This window comes from Rhinolophus sinicus, chromosome 2 (genome assembly GCF_057876585.1).
Source record: "Rhinolophus sinicus isolate RSI-liver-muscle chromosome 2, RSI-T2T, whole genome shotgun sequence".
Taxonomy (NCBI): Eukaryota; Metazoa; Chordata; class Mammalia; order Chiroptera; family Rhinolophidae; genus Rhinolophus; species Rhinolophus sinicus.
The window spans coordinates 87,973,426-87,994,551 of NC_142502.1; the positions used below are offsets into that span (position 1 = coordinate 87,973,426).

Consider the following 21,126-nt stretch of genomic DNA (forward strand, 5'->3'; position numbering starts at 1 on the left):
AAACAAAAACTCATAGACACAGACAACAGTTTAGTGGTCACCAGAGGATAAGGAGGGAGAGGGGTGGGAGATGAGGGTAAAGGGGATCAAATATATGGTGATGGAAGGAGAACTGACTCTCGGTGGTGAACACACAATGTAATATATAGATGATGTATTACAGAATTGTACACCTGAAATCTATGTAACTTTACTAACAATTATCACCACAAAAACTTTAATTTAAAAAAATAAAAAAATAAAAAAACAAAAAATACACGCTGGGGCAATGAGATTATTCTTTATTGTGCACTGGATGGTTACATGGGTGTATACATGATAAAAATTCATTGAGCTGTATGTACACTTAAGTTTTGTGTATTTCACTTTATATAAATCACACCTCGATATAAGACTAAAAAATACAAAGAAACAGCAAAAAAATAAAAACAAACAAAACTTGGAAATGCAATTTATCTTTTAATTGTAATTTCAGATTCGCTGTATCTTACTGATTGGTTCTTATTATGTTCAAAATTTTGTATAATACAGGAGGCCATCTCTAGGGGTTTGGGTTACATACCGAAAACTTCTTTCACTTCACCTTCCTCCGCAGCCTGCTGGTTTTATAGGGTACTTCAAGCAACGGTATTCAGATAGCAAATGGGCTGCTCGTCTAAATAACCTTTCCCAAAGAGGCTATGATTCTGTTTTCCATCCCCCAGATTCTCAAAATCCACTGTATTTCCCTGGATGCAGCTGCGTAAGAACCATATCGAGCACACGGTATTTGAACACATATTTTAAAAACCGTTTGCTTTTATATTTTCATTTCCTTCTGTTATAAACCCCCATTCTCTAACGTTTAGTCTTTGAATCCAACCTCCTAGCTCAGCAGGTTCACCCTTCAGAGAGAGGGTGAAGGAACCGCAGATTGAAAAAAATCCTCAAAACATCCGGAAAAAGGGGGAAGACTACGATTCCCAGAATTGATCGCTTCCAGATCTCGCGCGGGCGGAGCCGCGAGAGAACAGAGCGCCCCGGATGGTACTTTCCCGCCGCCGCGCGGCGCCTCTTGGTAAACGAGAAGAAGAAGAAGAAGCTTTCGATTGGATACTATCTAGTCACATCAGCCAATCAGAATGTGTGTATCCTCCCAGAGCCCCCGCCCCTTCATTGAGGTAACTTTGGTGGCGGGAAAAGTTCGGCTGTTTTCGCGCCGGGGCGGGGTTATCGAAGACCCGCCGCGGGGCTACGAGGAGGTAGTTTGGAGCCGGCCAGCATGGCAGGGACCGTGGTACTGGACGATGTGGAACTGCGGGAGGCGCAGAGAGATTACTTGGACTTCTTGGATGACGAGGTGAGGGAGGCGCTCGGTCGCGAGGTTCTGGACCGGGGAGCCCCTAGGGACGCGGACAGGCCGAGGGAAGCCGTGCGTGACGCCGCCCCACGCCGAGCAGCGACCCGGCGGGGAAAGGTAGAGGCCCGCCAGGCCTGGTGGCCGGCGCAACAGCCTTCCATCTCGGTCTTGTGAATTTTCTCGCGGTGGAGTCAGTCCATAGTTGGTTTCCTGTAGGTGAGCCTTCGCGATCTTACGACTTTCTTCCAAATACAAGTGATGGCGGAGTCGCGCGAAAGGCGATAGGTTTCCTTCAAGTGCAAACAAAGTGGCAAAGCCCACTTTGACCTCTTCGAAATCACTCTCGAGTCTCATAATTTGGGGGGTAGGGTGGGGGGAAGTACTGCTGTCCGATCGTAGTGATCCGCGGCATTGTAGGTCCCACGTACTGTGCTAGAGACTGACTTGCTACTGGGAGGAAAAGACGTCCTAATTTGGCAGCATTCTTTTTCAGTACCAAGTGAGATGCAGACAAAAAATGTTTGAGACGCAGGTAAAGGTCTTGGGATGTTGGTAATGCATCTTGAAGGGTTGCTGATGCTGTATCTGTAAACAAATATCTAAGGCTCCCAACTCCATTAGGTCTAGATATGAGAAGTCTTTCTGTATTATACAGATATCGGGAAATTAAATATTTTCATTCTGTATACAATTTTAAGTGGAAAGTTATCTTAATATGAATATTAAAAGCCCGTTTGATTTACATTTTAACCAGGTTAGTATTTATTGTCCTTTTAGACTTCTTATGAGCTCCTTTTAATTCCTCATTAAAGGTTGAGAAATGACTGCATACAGAAAAGCTATTGATAACGGGAATAATAGCACAGACCTGGAGGGAGACATAATCCCTACACTGTCCTTTTTCAGTGTCTATGGAATCTGAGGCTAGTGAGTGAAAATATGGGAGAAATTGGGGTTCAGCTCTGCCGCAGAGAGTGACTTCATGTGAGAGCTGCCTCTGTTTAAAAACATCTTAGTTTTGAATTGGTGGCTATTATATGTGGTGGCTGTTTTGCAGGAAGACCAGGGAATTTATCAGAACAAAGTTCGGGAGCTGATCAATGACAACCAGTACCGGTTGATTGTAAACGTGAATGACCTGCGCAGGAAAAATGAGAAGAGGGCTAATCGGTGAGTGGCAAGGGATGCCAAGGGGACATCCTGGCTGGCTCTGACTGAGAATTGCTCCCCTCTCTCTTTCCTGCGTTGGAACAGGCTTCTCAGGAGAGGACCGGGATGAAATGTCTGACCTGGAAGCCCTCATTGCCTCACCTGCTCCTATGTTTTTATCTTCCCAAAGTGGGTGGTAGGCCTTTTTCTCTCAAGAGCTTCTCCTTCCTTCCATGTTTAACTGAGTATCATTTCTACATCTTTGATGAGTTGAAGTTGGCCTTCAGTTCTGGTTATTTTCCTGAGTCTTGTAGGGTGGCAGAAGAAAGTAGTTAGATTTTCACTCCTTGTTCTTGATCATCTAAGAATGTCCACTTCTGTTTCGAGGGTCAGTTTTTTTGAGTTCTGCCCCCTGCCTAATTATTCTTTCTCTTGCCCCTCTGCAGCCTCCTGAGCAATGCCTTTGAGGAGCTGGTTGCCTTCCAGCGGGCGTTAAAGGATTTTGTGGCCTCCATTGATGCCACCTATGCGAAGCAGTATGAGGAGTTCTACATAGGATTGGAGGGCAGCTTTGGCTCCAAGCATGTCTCTCCCCGGACTCTTACTTCCTGCTTCCTTAGCTGTGTAGTCTGCGTGGAGGGCATTGTCACTAAGTGTAAGTGGGTTAAAGTAAGGGTCTAAGGCAGCGGAGGTGGGATACACTTAGAGGGGCTGGGAAAGCAGGAGAGGTGGAGTAGAGCTGGGTCGCGAGTGTGTGGCTTCAGAAGGATGGAGCATTGAAATTATGGGGTGAAACTTGGAGGAGCTCTGAGTGTGCGCAGCAGTGAGGGGGTCCGTGAGTGCCCACCTGTGCTAGCAGAACGATGAATTCTGCTGAGAGTGGACAAGTCTTGGGTATTGGCAGTCTCTTCATTCTAACCCTGAACATCTATTTCTTAGTTGGTATCAGTTGTATTTAAAGTTTTACATGGACATGGTGATATAAATATAAAAAGAAACAAATGACAAGTATTATTGAAACAGCTGAAACTAGTTGGAGGAATAGTATTTGGAGTCGTCATGGGCTTGCCTGTGTTAGATCCCACTTCTATCACTATCGAGTTGGATGACTGTATATGCATGTTTTACATTCCTAGGCTCTCTAGTTCGTCCCAAAGTTGTCCGCAGTGTCCACTACTGTCCTGCTACCAAGAAGACCATAGAGCGACGTTATTCGGATCTCACCACCCTGGTGGCCTTTCCCTCCAGCTCTATCTATCCCACCAAGGTGAGGGGAGTGAATTGATTGGGCCTCTTGGAGGTTGTATTCAAAGATACCTGTTTTAATGCGTAGTTGGATCTAATAATGTATTTTCTGGGTTAAAACAGGTAATAACAACATGATAAATGGGGGCTGCCGCTTAACTCAGTTGGTTAGAGCGGGGTGCTCTTCACAACAAGGTTGCCTGTTCGATCCCCACATGGGCCACTGTGAGCTGCGCCCTCTACAACTAGATTGAAACAACTACTTGACTTGGAGCTGATGGGTCCTGGAATAATATACTTAAAATAAATAAAAGTTAACAACAAAAAAAGTTTGCTATGTTTTAAAAAACAGAAAAAGATTAAAAAATGCAAGTAATTGGGTAATATTTGAAGTCTTCTAAAAGTAGGTAGGGTGACAAGTAAGCATTAACCTAAAGGAAAGTTTGATTGCTAGCCAGAGCTTAATATGGAAAGCTCACGTTTTGAAAAGAAATAATAAATATTCACTTTAGAAAATTAAGAAAATTATGGAAGGGTTGAAAGAAGGAAAAAAGTCATCTAATCTATGGCAATCTTTTATCAAAGTTATAATCATGTAATTTTATAATTACTTAAAGTAATATGGAAAAACGTGTAATGTTACTATGTGCTTTTTGCAGGTATTTTACTGCAGGTTTAAGAGAAGGTTGACTATAGGAAATGGTTTTATTCTTAGTGTGCAGTTTGAATTGAGGATGATGCGAGACTTTAATGAGACAAAAGAAGATGATTAATATTGATTACTTGATGTCTGAACTGATTCTATGAGAGAATACCTGTCCCCATATCACAAATTTTAATTGAGAGCTACTACATCCAAAGAATTGTTAGGCACCCTGGAGGACACAGTTATACAGAAGACCCAGTCCTTCAATTTTGCCAACTTGTGGAGGAATCATAAACCACAAAAAACAAGGAGGGGTATCTGAGCATTATAACAGAAACTTACTTTGGAATCCTTTTGTGTCCCTCCAGATGATGTGTTGAGGTTCAGAGGTTAAGTGACTTGCTTATGGTCCCAGTTAGTGATGACCCTAAGGACAGGAACCTGTGTCTTTACTGTCAGGCCAGTTGCATTTCCTAGACTCCTAGGCTCTCTGGAATCCTACGTGCTAGAATTTCTTCTCCAGGAAGTACTCAAGGAGTACTGTTCTGCCGATTACTGTGGCCAGGCTTCTTTACTTGAGCCGTGAAATTTACTGGACCACGTCTCCTGGAAGTGTCCAGTGTGGTGCTTCCAAACCTGGGTTTTGGAGTGCCACCTGCCTCAAGTCCTGGCTCTGCCACTTACGGTGTGATGTCTGAGGGAACTTGTTGAACCAATCCCAGCCTCATTTTTTTAATCTGTTGTAAAACGTGGAAAATGCCTGCTTTGCTGAGTTGTGAAGGTTACATGAAACAATTCCATGGTAATAGCACAGTGTTTTGTACATAGTAAGCACTCAATAAGTGATAGTGATTGTGTTTTTTTGGAAAATTAAATACCAAGGAAGTGAAACTTTAAAAGTGTTTTTACTGAAGTTTTAATATACATATAGGAAGGCTCACAGAAGTGTACAGCTTGATGAAATTTCAGAAGCTGAGTATACCTGTAAGATCAGCATCCAAAACAGGAACTAGAGCCTTACTAGCAATCAGAAGTCCCCCCTGAGAGCCCACACTGCTGTTTGAGTACCCTGACGTCTAACAGCATAGGTTACTTTTGCCTATTTTTACATTTTATCTAGTAAGTACTTTTGCGTTGGCTTCTGTTTGTGAGATTCATCCATGTTGTGTATAGGTGTGTTCCATACATTTTCACTGCTGTCTAGAATTCAATTATGTGAATATACTACATTTATTTAACCACTGTGTAGCTGGCATTTGGATATTGTCTAAATTTTGGCTGTTAGGAATAGTGCTGCTGTGAACTTAGTAGTACATGACTTTGGGTGAATGTTTCTGTTGGGTATCACTAGGAGTGGAAATACTGCGTCACAATAAGCATATATTCAGCTTTAGTAAGGGAGGTAAGAATCTTAATTTAGATGTTAATACAGCCATGGTCCCTTTAGACTAAAGATTGCCTCTTCCATTTAGGTGGTTGGTTATTAGAACAGAGAATGTTGGAAGAGCTAGAGAAAACATTTGGCTTTTGTTCCTGGAATCTAAAATCTCATGAAGTCATCTCCAAATGGTATCTGTTTCCTACAACACATGAGTGTGGTATTTCTAAGACAGAGCTGAGAAAACTCTGCTTGTCTGTGTGCTTTTTCTAGGATGAGGAAAACAATCCCCTTGAGACAGAATATGGCCTCTCTGTCTACAAGGACCACCAGACCATCACCATCCAGGAGATGCCGGAGAAGGCCCCCGCCGGCCAGCTTCCCCGCTCTGTGGATGTCATCCTGGATGATGACTTGGTGGACAAAGTGAAGCCCGGTGACCGAGTCCAGGTGGTGGGGACCTACCGTTGCCTTCCTGGCAAGAAGGGAGGCTACACCTCAGGCACCTTCAGGTAAAGGGTCAGTCATGAAGTGTTTGGAATGCTGCTGGCAGCTTCCATGTCTGATAGTATTCTGTTTTCTGTTTGGCATATTCAGGAGAGTTGTAACAGATGGAGCACTCTCCCTGCTTGGGAGGTGGGGGTGCCTTTTTCCTATCAGATAGAACTGGTCATACTGTCTTACACGGAAAGTGGAAGTTACTGGTGATATGACTATAGCCTCATGGCTTACCTGGGAGTTTCTCACATAGTCCCACCTTCTTCCCATGCACACTCCTGTCTGAAGCTCTGTGGGTCCGCAGGAGATAAACTCCTGAGATGATGCACCGTCAGCATATTTAGGTCATGGATGAAGAGAGAATCAGTTGTTGAATTCCAAACAGCTTTTTTTTTCTTTTCGTTTTTTTCAATTTGTTGTTCTAGATTATTAGCCTGAAAGACTCTGAGGTTAGGAATTGAAAATACCAGGCTCTTTTTTTTTTTAATTAAAGTTTATTGAGGTGACACTTGCTAGTAAAGTTACATAGCTTTCAGGTGTACATTTCTGTAATACATCACCTATATATCACATTGTGTGTTCACCACCCAGAGACAGTTCTTCTTCCATTACCATATATTTGATCCCTTTTACCCTCATCTACCACCGCCTTCCCCCCTTACCCTCTGGTAACCACTAAACTATTGTCTGTGTCTTATGAGTTTTTATTTCTTCACTTGTTTGTCTTGTTCCTTTGTTGTTTTCAGTTTTATATACCACACATCAGTGAAACCATATGGTTCTCAACTTTTTCTGTCTGACTTATTTCACTTAGCATAATAATGTCAAGATCCATCCATGTTGTCACAAATAGCACTATTTAATCTTTTCTTATGGCAGAATAGTATATCAGGCTTTCTCTTAATTCTCCTCTTTGTCTCAGGACTGTCCTGATTGCCTGTAATGTGAAGCAAATGAGCAAGGACATTCAACCTTCATTCTCTGCTGAGGATATAGCCAAGATCAAGAAGTTCAGTAAAACGCGTTCCAAGGTCTGGGTGTCCTTTAGGGATTTGAGGGTGGGGATGGATTTGTACGGGTTGTATTTGAACATGGTTGTCAGTTGTCTTTGTACTGGAGCAGGAGGGGGGGTTCAAGGATTTTCCTCTGAAGTATTTGGTGCTAGCTTTTAGTTTTGACCCAGTCAGCAAGTAAAATGGTGTTTTTGCTGTTTGTTCTTTAATGTTCCTGTTGTGCTGGGCTGAATGAGACCTGCTGGGCTGCTAAGTGAACCTAATACAAATATTAGAATAGTAATGTCTTCTTTACTGAAGACATTAGTGATACATTGGTACTTAAATTTAAAATTTTACATTATTTTTGTTTTAGTCCTCCAATTTCTTTCTTTTTGAAGACAATGCCCACATTTAGAATGGACAAAATACATGCATGTGTGATAAAAGTTACTGCTAAAGTACAGTATACATTCTTACTAAACCTAAAATGTTTTGAACCTGGAAATACTTTTTCTGGCTTAAAAATTAAGATAATTTATTGATTAACATCAATGGAGAGTATAAAAATAAACATTTAAGTTTCAATCAGGGATCATTTTTTTTCCTTAACGATTAAATCTCTAAGCAAGTTTTGGAATTTTGGCTTCTTCTGTATCTGTTGGTAATGGTCTGATTAATATGATTTGTTTCATGATTAGAAACAGTATCTGGCTTGTGTATTTCTTCAAACATTTTCTGTAGGCTAAAGAATAAAGTGGGGTTCAGCCATATCCCACTGATTCTCATTAGGCTTTTCACGTCACTGGTTACTCCTCCTACAGGATATCTTTGACCAGCTGGCCAAGTCCTTGGCCCCAAGTATCCACGGGCATGACTATGTCAAGAAGGCAATCCTCTGCTTGCTCCTGGGAGGGGTGGAGCGAGACCTAGAAAACGGCAGCCACATCCGTGGGGACATCAATATTCTTCTAATAGGTATGGTGTTAGGGATTTGCTTCAGACTCTTGGTCTTCCCTTGTGGAGTGTGTTTCTGGGAATGTAGTGCCTGTAAGATGGGGCATTCTGTACCTGGCTGTATTTCAGGCCTATCAAAGGGCAAAAGACTAAAATGAATCTTTATTAATATCATTTCTGAGTTTCCTGGTTTATAGATCTAAAATATATTCTTCCACAAATGGTAAAGGGAATGTGAAGGAAATAATGTTAACCACCTACCGTGTTTCCCCCAAAATAAGACCTAGCCGGACCGTCAGCTCTAATGCGTCTTTTGGAGCAAAAAATAACATACACCCGGTCTTATTTTACTATAATTAAGACCTGGTATTATATTGTATTATATCTTATATTATATTATATAAAACCGGGTCTTATATTAATTTTTACTGATGGTCCGGCTAGGTCTTATTTTCGGGGAAACACGGTATTAGTACTGTATATTTCTGTTATGTCAGGAGCTGTGCTAGAAAAGCAGAATTTGCTGATGGGAGGCGGGGGGAGTTTCCTAGAGAGTCACCACTGCCCCCATCCAATTACAGGAGACCCATCGGTTGCCAAGTCTCAACTTCTGCGGTATGTGCTTTGCACTGCACCCCGGGCTATCCCCACCACTGGCCGAGGCTCCTCTGGAGTGGGTCTGACGGCAGCTGTCACTACAGACCAGGAAACAGGTAAGGGAGGGTGTGGGGGTCGTTGACAAAGGTGCAGCAGTGAGATCAAGCATTACTCGTTGAGCTTGCGTTAGGTGTGGCTTGTGTTGGGAAGGTACAGTTTGAGAGGTTAGTTTGGGCTAGTAGAAGACTGAGTATGTGGCAATAGGGGGTGAATTGACGTGTTTCCCCGAATATAAGACCTAGCCGGACCATCAGTTTTAATGCGTCTTTTGGAGCAAAAATCAGTATAAGACCCAGTCTTATTTTATTCATATAAGACCAGGTCTTATATTAATTTTTGCTCCAAAAGACGCATTAGAGCTGATGGTCCAGCTGGGTCTAATTTTGGGGGAAACAGGGTTTTTAAGTCTTTAAGTGGCCCTTTTTGACAAGAATGTCTCCAAGAAGGCTATTTGAAAGCGTTTTAAAGGAGAAAGCTTAGCAAATTAGAAGGGAAATAAAAATGACGATTGTACTATTTCCTAAATTAGAGGAAGGGGTTTGAAGACTAGTGTGAAAAGAACAGAGATCTAGTTGTGAAATCATTTGAGGATGAGGATGAAGAGAGAAAAATCTGTAAAGGAAGTTGGTCGGAGGTTAGCTGCTTAGGGTCAAAGTGGGACAAAGAGAAGCTGTTCAGGTTGGAGCTTGAGAGGGTGACCCACCAGGGGTTCCTCTAAGTCTCTAGGAGCTGGCTTTACTATATTGTCATGTGCGATCGTGAAAGGTGCCTGGGAGGGAGATGGGAATCTCTCCCCCTTAACCCCTACGATCTGGACTGTACGTGTCCTTTACCTCCCCTCTTCCCAGGGGAACGCCGTCTGGAAGCGGGGGCCATGGTCCTGGCTGACCGAGGCGTGGTTTGCATCGATGAATTTGACAAGATGTCTGACATGGACCGTACGGCCATCCACGAAGTGATGGAGCAGGGTCGGGTCACCATCGCCAAGGCTGGCATCCACGCTCGACTGAATGCCCGCTGCAGTGTGTTGGCAGCAGCCAACCCCGTGTACGGCCGGGTCAGTGGAATCAGGCACTTACATAATCATTGTCCTCACCTTCATTTAGTTTTGCTGAGTCACTGGGCTGAGAAGTTTATTCTAGGTGACTAGGGGAACAAAAGGCCAAAGACCAAACCAAGTAAACTCATCATCTTGTTAACTGCCCTTGGTTTAGGGCTATGGTTCCTCACCCCTTCATACACATCAGAATCCCCTGGAAAGGTATTTATTTAAAATAACTTTTTAAAAATACAAAGAGGAAAAAAATGACCTGCAGTCTCATATCCCAGGTAACCTATCTTGACATTAAAATGACAGTACTACATACACGAGGCAGGAGGATTTATAAACAGAATGGAGAGATATAATATGGAAATGAAAAGCCATTCTTTTCCTATTTCTTTCCCAAGAGAGCCACTAACAGCTCTTGAGTGTTTTCAGGAAACTTAAGCATGTACCAGCATGCTATCTATCTTTGGTTTTTAGTATGACATGGTTAGCTGTAATCTTTTATATTTATCCCGTTTGGGATTTTGCTGAGTTTTGCCTTTTCTAAAAAAACAGCTGCCTAGTATGGATTTATAATAATTTGTTTAACTAGTTTCCATTTGATGGGCAATTGGTATTTTCCCTTTTTTCCTCCCTGCTGTTATGAATGAAGCTGCAACGAACATCTATTTATGTATGTTTTGTCATGCATTTGGGAATATACCTGTGTGGTGAATTCTTAGCAATGTAATTACTGGATTAAGAGTTACGTGCATTTTTATTTTGGTAGAGATTGCCAAATTGTCCCCTTTGAAGATTATACCATAATAATACTACTAACTAATACTTACAAATGCTTTATGTTTACCAATTCCTTCATCCTCACAAAAACCCAGTAAGGTAGGTAGTTATTTTCCTCATTTACAGATGATAGAATGGAAGCGTAACAGTTTTAAGTAACTTGCTCAACAATCACAAACTGGAAAATAGCAAGAGGCAGGATTTGAACCCAAAGCTCATGCTGTGCTCTGGCAATTTATGATTCCACAGTATGTGGGAATACTTGTTTTGGTGGGTTTTTAAAAAACATACGGTGCCTGATCCCCAGCCCAGGGGTTCTGAATCCAAATCTCTGGGTTGGGGCTCTGGGTAACTGGTTTCGAAAGGCTCCATAGGTTGCTTCTAGTACATAGCCTGGGTTGAGAACCATAGGTTTTCAGATTAATGCTAACGTGTGTTTACATCATTCTGAAGAATTACACTGGGAAATGGAGGGAGAAAATGGCAAGTCCTGAAATGTGAACATGGTCAGGATCATTATTAATCTTACCCAGAAGGTTGTCAGGCCCTCTGGCTGTGAAGTACATGTTGGTGGGTCGGCATTAGCCCTTTAGGCCCCTAATTGAAAGATAACAGTTCTTGAGTCCCAGGCAAAAACTCCCATGATCCTTAAGACATCATAATTTGTATATTATTGACCATTTCTGTTGAGATTCTACTCGTTACCTTCTGAGTAAGGGACTCCAAAGTTTCCAAGTGCTTCTGGATTAGCCAGCTTACCCTGTCTTTATAACAGGTAAGGAAGGGAGAGGGAGTCATCTTTCAGGGCTGGTCCTGCCGTGGGAATGAGAGGAGCAGAATGAGGCTTGGGATGGAGGAGGCTGGTTTTTAGACCCAGGCTCAGCCTGTTGGAGGCTTCTAAGCTTGGTGAGGCAGTTTGCTTGGAAGGACAGAGGTGGGGCCTTGAGTCCCCTCAAGTCACCTGAGCTTCAGTTAGAGAAGGGTTGCAGGTAGAAGAGATGAATTAAGTATTTTAATAGCTTTAAAATACTTTATTTCACTTCTTCTGATTGGTTTTCTTTTTAAGGTCTAGTCTTCTGTTCTCACTCCCAGAATCCGTCCAGCCTCCTGTCCTTCCTACTGATTTTCCTTTTCTTCGTGTGTCCCCAGTATGACCAGTACAAGACCCCCATGGAGAACATTGGGCTGCAGGACTCACTGCTGTCCCGATTCGACTTGCTCTTCATCATGCTGGATCAGATGGACCCTGAGCAGGACCGGGAGATCTCGGACCACGTACTCAGGATGCACCGTTACAGGACACCCGGGGAGCAGGATGGTGATGGTGAGGCCATTTGAAGAGTAAGGAAGGGAAGGGAACCGGAACAGATGCCCTTATCTCAGGCCCCACCCAGGGGGCCGTGGGTGTTGCAGTTTTTGGGTTGAAACTGAAGGTGCCCTTGCCTGTCTGGCCACTGCTTCTTGCTCAGTGGAGGTTATCCTAAGGTGTGTCTTTTGTCCGTTTCTGGGTCTGGGAACAGCTTTGAGCATCTTCTGTGGGCCAGGTGGTGCTACCCTCCTTACTGGTGGGAGTCCCCTGTCTGTTTCCTTCTGGGTCCATGCTTTATGAGTCTTGTCTCTCTTCCCTTGCTGTGCTATAGAAGAAGCAGTTTTCCCTGGGTTAAGCTCTTTCTTACCCTCCTTTCTCTCACCTTGGGTTTTTTTTTCTTTTTAGCTATGCCTTTGGGTAGTGCTGTAGATATCCTGGCCACAGATGATCCCAACTTTAGCCAGGAAGACCATCAGGACACCCAGGTTTATGAGAAGCACGACAGTCTTCTTCATGGGAACAGGAAGAAAAAGTGAGCATTTCTTATACTCGTCCCTTGAGGGAACCTGAGATTTGTGTCACATTAGAGCACGTTTATATCTACTGTTGTCGCATGTCGGAGCATGTGTATGTGTGTATGCTGTCCAGGCCAAGATCGTGCTTGGAGGCATAACTATGGGGGCCTGTTCTCTTTTCTGGATCCACAGATACCTTCTTCCTGACCAGTTGCCTTGTGAGTGTTTGTGGGTGATTATGCTTAGGTTCTGATCTTTTCCTAAAATCGGGTGGCCTTATCACATTCCTAACCCATGGTGCGTGTGATTTCATCCTCATGAAGGAGTGCATGAGTCATGTAGTCATTTATGTTGAGTTCCGGTGAAGGGTCAGTAGATAGCAAGTAATGGAGGCTTTGCAAGTGGATTTGAATAAAGGGAATCTGTGATCAGGTGCTCAAAGCATGAAATGTGAGATCTTATACCTCTGTCTTCGACCATGGTGCAGTAGGAAGCATAACATAATCTTCAAACCTGTTGGTTTAAGAACAGAATTTGGAGTCAGAAAACTGAATTTGAGTATACTTAAGCATCTCTGAGCCAGTTTTCCCACTTTTAATAAAGTGTGGCAAAAAAAACACCTAAACTTTCTGTTTCAAAATAATACCTGAGTGATCCCTATAGAATTTAAAAAAATATGTGAAGGGGCCTTGTACATATTCCCTATAAATGAGATTTATGATAATGGATGCTAGGCTGTATCTGCTTTGCCACTTCACCTTAACTTCTCTGAGGAGAGGCACAGCCACTGTCCCAGGCAGGTGCTGGGCTGTGGCAGGGAAGTGGAATGCACTGTGTGTGGGTCCAGGGAGAAGATGGTGAGTGCAGCGTTCATGAAGAAGTACATCCACGTGGCCAAAATCATCAAGCCCGTCCTAACACAGGAGTCAGCCACCTACATTGCAGAAGAGTACTCACGCCTGCGCAGCCAAGACAGCATGAGCTCGGACACCGCAAGGGTGAGTCCCCAAGGGGAAGATGGCCCTGGAGGTCCCTTAAGTATTTAACTGGGGAAGCAGTCCCTACCATCTGGGAGCTCTGAAAGCATTTTAACTTAGTGATGATTCCTTAGCTTTTCCTTTCTGATCTGAAGGGCTTTCTGACACAATTTTAAACATTTCCTTTCACAAAGGAAAATGAAATGCGAAACCCCAGAGATAACATGTATCTGATTATTTCAGATTGGCCTCCAGAAGTTGTGATCCATTCAGCAAACATATGAGTGACTGCTGGGAACGGAATTAGTCTATTCTCACATGCAGTGTTAAACTAAGAGCTGCCCTCAAAGAATTCAGATTTGGGGTGGGGAGGCAGAAAGATAGGTGGAAAGATTATATATTCATACTGGGGGGGTGCCAAAAAATGAACACAGTTTAAGAGATTTTACCTGTATTTTCGAAATTGAATTGAATTATGGTAGCAATGTGTATGTAGTATGACGTTCACGCAAAAGATGGCGTTAATCAAATGAATGCTAGCGTCATTCATTGTATTACAATTTTAATAGTGTTTTTCCTTATTTTTTTCAATTGAAGTTTATTGGGGTGACAATTGTTAGTAAAGTTACATAGATTTCAGGTGTACAATTCTGTATTACATCATCTATAAATCCCATTGTGTGTTCACCACCCAGAGTCAGTTCTCCGTCCATCACCATATATTTGATCCCCTTTACCCTCGTCTACCACCCGCCTCCCCCCTTACCCTCTGGTAACCACTAAACCATTGTCTGTGTCTATGACCTTTTGTTTCTCGTTTGTTTGTTTTGTTCTTTTGTTTTTGGTTTATATACTTCGTTTCTTAAAATGTGTATACATTTGCCACAGTGTAATACCTAAAAAGGACTGACTGTGAAAGACTATTGGAGTACAGATGAAGAAGCTATTAATTTTTCCTTTAGACTTTCCGGAAGATATGAACGTCAGGAAAAGATTCCCAGAGAGTCTGATATTAGAACTGGACTTTGACAGATGAGTAGGAGTTGGCGATTGTGATGGTTTTCCAGAGCTATTTTCTAGAAACCTAACATACCAACCTATGAATTTATCTGAATCTTTTGGGACAGTTTAGTTCATAAAGGATTTCACAAAGAAAGACCCAAGTCTAAAACTCTCATCATGCGATGTAGATTTATTTTTTTTTGTTTTTAAATTTATTTTTATATTGGGGAACAGTGTTTTTTTCCAGGACCCATCAGCTCCAAGTCAAGTCATTGTTTTTTTTTTTCAATCTAGTTGTGGAGTCATTGTTTTCAATGTGGTTGTGGTGGGCACAACTCACTGGTCCATGTGGGAATTGAACCGGCGACCTGGGTGTTATGAGCACTGCGCTGTAACCAACTGAGCCAACCAACCGCCCAAATGCATTGTAGATTTAGACATGGTCCCAGATCATCATGGGCTCACACTGAGGACAGGAGTTCAGATCTTCTGGAAGTCCTGCTAGCACTTCCTTGATACCGCCAGTGACAGCATGCCAAGTACATCACTTCTTTGAAATGTTAGACTACTCTTCCATTTACTGAGCTTAAACCTGCTTCCCCATGACTTCTATCCTTGAGTCTCAATTTTGTTTTCTGGAGATTTCGTGTGAATTGTCTTCAAATTAAATAGCCCCCTTTCTTTTTTAACTGTTTCTCCCATTAATGTGAACACGTTCACATAACTTCTAAAAGGCCTTCTCATTGAACATAATACACCAATTGGAGCTTATAATGGAGTGTTTAACCTCCAGACTCTGGTACGAAATCATTAAAAGATTTGGTAAACTTATTTAAATGTGAATATATATGTTTTTGAATGTCAGATTGGGTGTAAATGGGAATTTTGAAAACTTGAAAGTAGAAAGTAGAAGTGACCATCATACAGTGGGAGACGGGAAGGTGTGATAGAACTAACCCTTTGTTCTGATCCCTTCAGCTAACTTTTGGACCTGGCACAAATCCGTTCACCTCTCAGGTCACAGTTTCCTTATTCATAAAATAATGAGAAGGTAGGCTAATATGAGGGATGCTTAACGAGGAGGACACATCAGCATCACCTGGAACTTGAAAGTACACATGCGTAGTCCTAAACACAGACGTTCTGATTCCTCAGGCCAGGGATGCCATTCGGACAATAGCATTCTAAAAAGATAAAGGCAGCCCCGTTTGGCGTACATCCACCCCGTGAGAACCAGTTGGTAACATGTCAGAGTTCTCCTCTTTTGGACTTAAGTCAGTTTATCCAACTTTTAAAAATTTGTCGTCTGATGACCTCTTTCCCACCCCTCCCTTGGTGTGTGACCTTGGACAAATTACTTGAAGCCTTCAAGTCCCATTTTCCTCACCTATAAAACTTCTCCAAGTAATGAAGAGTTAAATACACAAGGAACACAAAAGGAAAGTTCTTGGTGCATTGTGGGCCTTCACTTTTGTACTTTGTCTAGGCTATTGTCTTTCCAGCTGTAAGATGCCTGATTTTCTTCCCCGTTCACCTCCTCCTTCCCTCCACACTCTCACATATATTTCCCTGATAATTTTCATCATTCAGAATTTTAAATGGTCATTATAGGGACTACAGAGCTCTGTCCTTTGCTTGGACTTCTTAGAGCTTTTCCGGTTGTGTCATTATTTTCTGTGCATTGGGAATGATGGGCATGCCTAAGGAGAATGTATAATTCTGGCTAAGCAATCCTCTTGTTTTCTTCCCTAGACATCTCCAGTTACTGCCCGGACGTTGGAAACTCTGATTAGATTGTCCACGGCCCATGCCAAGGCCCGCATGAGCAAGACTGTGGACCTGCAGGATGCAGAGGAGGCTGTGGAGCTGGTCCAGTACGCTTACTTCAAGAAGGTGAGGGTTCAGATGCTTGTGGTGAGAGGTTCTTCTGAGTACATCGTTGGTGCTTGGGCCTCACAGCCCCCCATATCTGCCACCTGCGTGTGGGTCGCCAGCACAAAGCGGCATCTGTCTGCCAGTGCTCAGCCAGCCTCTCTCCTTTCTCTGGGACCTGGAGCCCCGGTGGTTCTCGGTACCGGCTGCATGTGAGAACTAGCTGGAGAGCTTTAAAATCCCCATGCCAGAGCCCCGAGAGGTCCCAGAGATGCTGGTTTAATGGAGGTGCTGTACCTTCCTTGCTTCTCTGTCTATCCCTGCTTCCTTGTAGGTGTTCCCAAAGGCTCGCCATTGATAATTTTCCTCGTCCCTCTACTTTCCCCTTGGCAGTCTCTTCAGGTGTCCTATTGGTACCTCCAAAACTCAGGTCAAAAGTAGAACTCTCAAACTTGCATCTCATCCTGTTTCTCTATATCTGTTTGTGACATTACATCTCTGTCATTTTAGGGACCAAGCCTTGAAACCTTGACTCCCTTTTTCTCATTGCCCCCAACCCCTATCCACCAGCCTGGCGAATTGTAGCCCTTTGTTGTTTGGTTGTGGGTCTGATGAACATTTTTGGCTGTTTCTCTTTGCTAGGGTGGGGGTAGTCTTAAATTAAGCACTTGATTTATAAAGAAATGAATTGTTTCCCACTTAACAACTATGGGCTGGACTTTTTCTTTCTTTTTTTTAAAATTTACCTCTTTATTCAGTAAACACTGACTGAGTACTTACTGTGTGAAAGGCAGTGAGCACACACACCACCCAGCCTTTTTAAAGATGGGTAGCAACCTGTCCCCTGGTCCTGGGACTTGGGGAGAAGAGAGGTTAGGTGAGTCATTAGACCTGTTGACATTATTTCTGCTGATGGTGCAGAAGGGACTTCAGAGTTCTTTATTCAGTTCCCTGGCGTCAGTGACCTCTCCCGCCCACACATACATGTCATGGTCCTAGGTACTGGAAAAGGAGAAGAAACGTAAGAAGCAACATGAGGATGAATCAGAGACAGAAGATGAAGAGGAGAAAAGCCAGGAGGACCAAGAACAGAAGAGGAAGAGGTAAGGTGGGGCAAAGAGACATGAGAGACACAGACTCCAGTTAGGGCTGGGGGAGGCGTGGAGGGTGGATCAGGTTCTTCACTAGACCTGCAGGGTTTGAGAAGGAAGGTAACGGGGCAAACGGCAGAATGAGCGAGCCCTCTCTTGTCCTAAGCGTGATGCTTTTGACCTCTTTCCTGCTAAAGAATTGATGAACAGCAGGAGCAGTCACCCACTCAGAAGTTTTTGAATATTACATTTCGGATTTTTTCCCTCAAGATTATTTGTTCCTGTCAGGCCTGTGGTTGAATTGGTAAGGGAAAAAGCATTGTGAAGCAGGAAAAGTAAGTTTATACAGGCCTGGGCATAGTGTTTCACTTTGATTGTAAATGGTTCTAGTTAGTGTTTTCCATGGTCAGAGGCACAGGGTGGGGCTCGCCAAAGCTTTTCTTTTTAACTACTGTGGGTATTTTAGGAGGAAGACTCGTCACTCGGGAGCCAAGGATGGGGAATCATATGACCCCTATGACTTCAGTGACACCGAGGGGGAAATGCCTCAAGGTAAGAGCGTGTCCCCTACTGATAAGGCAGGTGTTCCTTTGACTCCTGACTCTTAAACTGCACTGCATGTTTTGGTGGCCTCCCATTTGGCTCTGTTTGGGGCCCTGTGTCCAAGAAGTTTGTCTCGAGAGCCTTAGGAAACCCACAGTATAACTTTGGAACAGAAGCTTTGCTCAGTTGTTTGCTTCCCTCCTTTATGAATTGTGCTCTTTGCCAAGTCTGGTGTAAGCATATGTGGAGGGTCTCCTGCCTGACTCCATTCTTACATTGTTCATTCATTGGAGATTTCTCTTAATTGCCCTGCCTGACCCCAATAGAACCCTAGGAAATGGTGTTCAGCAGGCTCAGTGGGGGGGCGGGGGGCGGGGGGGGGGGAGAGTGGAGAGAACATCACTGCTCTGCTGTTTGTGCAAACGGCTTCACCGTGTCTCCCCACTGCCTGCAACCGTTTATCCTCTACAGTGCACACTCCAAAGACAGCGGACTCACAGGAGACCAAGGAATCCCAGAAGGTGGAGTTGAGTGAATCCAGGTGAGTAGGGAAGTTAATTCCACATACTGCTGATAACAAGGATTTCTTCTGAGGGAGGGTACGAAACAAGCTGCTTATCAATAGAGCTCAAAAGTAGCGTCCCAAGGATTTTTAAAAAATTTTACATTTTGATTATAATTTCACACTTAAAAAAAGTTAAAAGACAGTTTGTAAAAGACAGAATTCTAGTTCTTATGCTATACCACTTGCTTTATAAATAACTTTCTGTGGAAATTTTAAATCTGATGTCCTCGTGAGGTCAGGAAAAGTCTTAGAGCCAGGATAGTTTGTCTTCCTGTAACCTTTGGTTTTTCTCAGTGGGAGATACATATTTTTCTCACTGAATTGTCATTTGTTTTGAGATGGATTTTTACCACTAGAGTTCAGAAACGGTTTTAGCTATAAATTTTATATTTACTGGGCCCCAAAGAAACTCCATGGCTAAGATTTGCTTTTTTATGTTAATACCTGAACATACACACACCCGGCACAATATGTTTACTGAATAAATTTGAAACATTGAAAAATATTTAGTAAAAAACATTAAAATCAATTATAGTTTCACTTCCCAGAAGCAGTCATTGAATGAGCTATATCTGAAAGCACTTTCTGAATCAGCTCAGAAAAATCTGTTTTTAATGACTGCGGGGTTTCCATAGTACATCTGTGTAAAGTTTTACTTGTGTTTTCTAATGATGGACATTTAGATTCCATAAATCTGTTTACAGTAAAACATTCTCATATTGGTCACTATACACTTGTGCAAGTGTAGCTGTAAGGTTAGTTTCTAAAAGTAGACTCCCTGCATCAAAGGGTATGCACTTTAAAATTTTAGTACATGTTGCTAAATTGCCTCCCAAAGGTGCAATCCTAGTTTACGTTTTTACCAACAATATATGGGAATGCCAAAGTGGATACACTGTGAAAACCCTCTTGATTTTAAAATGCTGTTATTTCTCAATGTGTTAGGAAGCTCTGTAATACAACGGTTTAACTTTAAAGGAGGAAACTCAGGCCCGGCGCAGCCATCAGAGGCAGCTGTGTTTATGTGTATATAGGAGGGCGGCTGTACAGGATTCTGACACCTTGGGTTTTCCCAGCGTAGATCTTGCCTGAAAGCATTTGGGCTTGTTCACTTTTCCCCCACCTGTTTTTCCTGTCTTGGGCAGGTTGAAGGCATTCAAAGTGGCTCTCCTGGAGGTGTTCCGGGAAGCTCACGCACAGTCGGTGGGCATGACTCGCCTCACGGAATCTGTCAACCGGGATGAGGAACAGCCCTTCTCTCCAGAGGAGATCCAGGCAGCGCTGAGCACGATGCAGGATGACAACCAGGTCATGGTGTCCGAGGGCATCGTCTTCCTCATCTGAGGCCTCGTCTCTGAACTTGAGGCTCTGCCAAGGAAGCTTCCCCAGGGCCCCCACCCCCAGTGTCGGTCTTGGCCTTTATTCCCTGAATAACAGTGTTTAATTGAACTGAAGTTGAGGGACACGTGATGAAGCTGAATGAGGGTTCGGTGGACGCTTTGGGAGTGAAAGCTGCCAGGGGAAGGACTGCGGCTATTACCTCATCATTGCAAAAGACGATCATACTCCCACCCCAAAACAAACCAAACCATTCTTTGCTGTAAATAGCATATGAGTTCCTGAGTATTTTGGGGGCACACCTGGGTTGTTTTCACACTTTCTGTGCCTGTTGGCTTTTATTTTTTACTTGCACTTTGGTCTAGAACAGGCTTTGGGTTGTTTTATGCTGTGGATAGAACCAGAGGCCAAGAAAACATTCTTTGGAATAGCACCGGTTAAGACTAATATGTGCTTTTGATCTCAGTGTCCAAGACGTTGAATAAACATACCCATTTTTATACTGTGCACATGGCCTTCACAACACATTTTGTTTTTTCTCGAAAGCTCTGTTCGCAAGATTTGCTGTTCCCGCATTTGTAGCAAGCCACCACAAGGTGGCAGCATGCTGCTGTGTGCTCTCTTCAGGAGTTAGGTCTTGTGTTCAGGCAGTTTTCCTCAGTGACACCGGCATTTATCCGTTAAAATTGTACAGACCAAACCCTGCCAATTTGAAATAGCTAACCACAGGAGGACAGTGAATGTAAGTCCAGAAAAACTGACCCTCTGTCTGCCTTTTCCAAGCCTGACTCAAACCTCCTTCATAGAGAAACTATACCTGATATATCAGACACCTCAAAATCATGTGACTTTTGCCCATAAAGAGATCCCCTTACAGGATTCATGTGAAGCCACTTACACCTTGGTGTCTAGCGCTTGGGATGTGTTAGTCTGTTGGCACAGAAGGGCAGTACTTCTCGTGTACTATTGTACGCTTTGAATAGCTCCCAAAGAACATTTAAGGTTACTTGAATAAAAAGAAAAACAAAAACTGTGTGACTTTATGGGGACCTGGGTCACATGGATTAGAAGCCGCTCTGAAGAGAAGAGGTGCTGGGTGACATACTTCATTTTTGCTGGGAGCAGCCCCTCACCCTGAAGTCATGAAGCAGAAGAATTTTTTTGCTTTCTCGTGGTGTAAGTTTTTCTTAAGGGAAGACAAACTTGTTGGGGAGTTCAGTTTCAT

The 21,126-nt window shown here is 43.2% G+C and overlaps 1 protein-coding gene across 2 annotated transcripts; it reads left to right on the forward strand.

Moving 5' to 3' along the window:
- The first annotated feature begins 1,183 nt into the window (after positions 1 to 1,183).
- Positions 1,184 to 20,408, forward strand: MCM3 (minichromosome maintenance complex component 3). 2 transcript variants are annotated; one of them, XM_074333068.2, is made up of 17 exons: positions 1,184 to 1,339; positions 2,397 to 2,509; positions 2,935 to 3,143; positions 3,625 to 3,755; positions 6,031 to 6,269; positions 7,178 to 7,286; positions 8,072 to 8,225; positions 8,786 to 8,917; positions 9,710 to 9,918; positions 11,839 to 12,013; positions 12,404 to 12,530; positions 13,361 to 13,511; positions 16,245 to 16,385; positions 17,364 to 17,467; positions 17,922 to 18,007; positions 18,470 to 18,539; positions 19,709 to 20,408. In XM_074333068.2, the coding sequence occupies exons 1-17, from the start codon at positions 1,262 to 1,264 to the stop codon at positions 19,905 to 19,907; spliced, it is 2,427 nt and encodes an 808-aa protein (XP_074189169.1). In that variant the 5' UTR covers positions 1,184 to 1,261; the 3' UTR covers positions 19,908 to 20,408. The 2 variants fall into 2 exon arrangements, with proteins under 2 accessions (XP_074189169.1, XP_074189170.1); XM_074333069.2 differs by lacking the exon at positions 2,397 to 2,509 and having other exon boundaries at positions 1,197 to 1,339.
- The last annotated feature ends 718 nt before the right edge of the window (positions 20,409 to 21,126 follow it).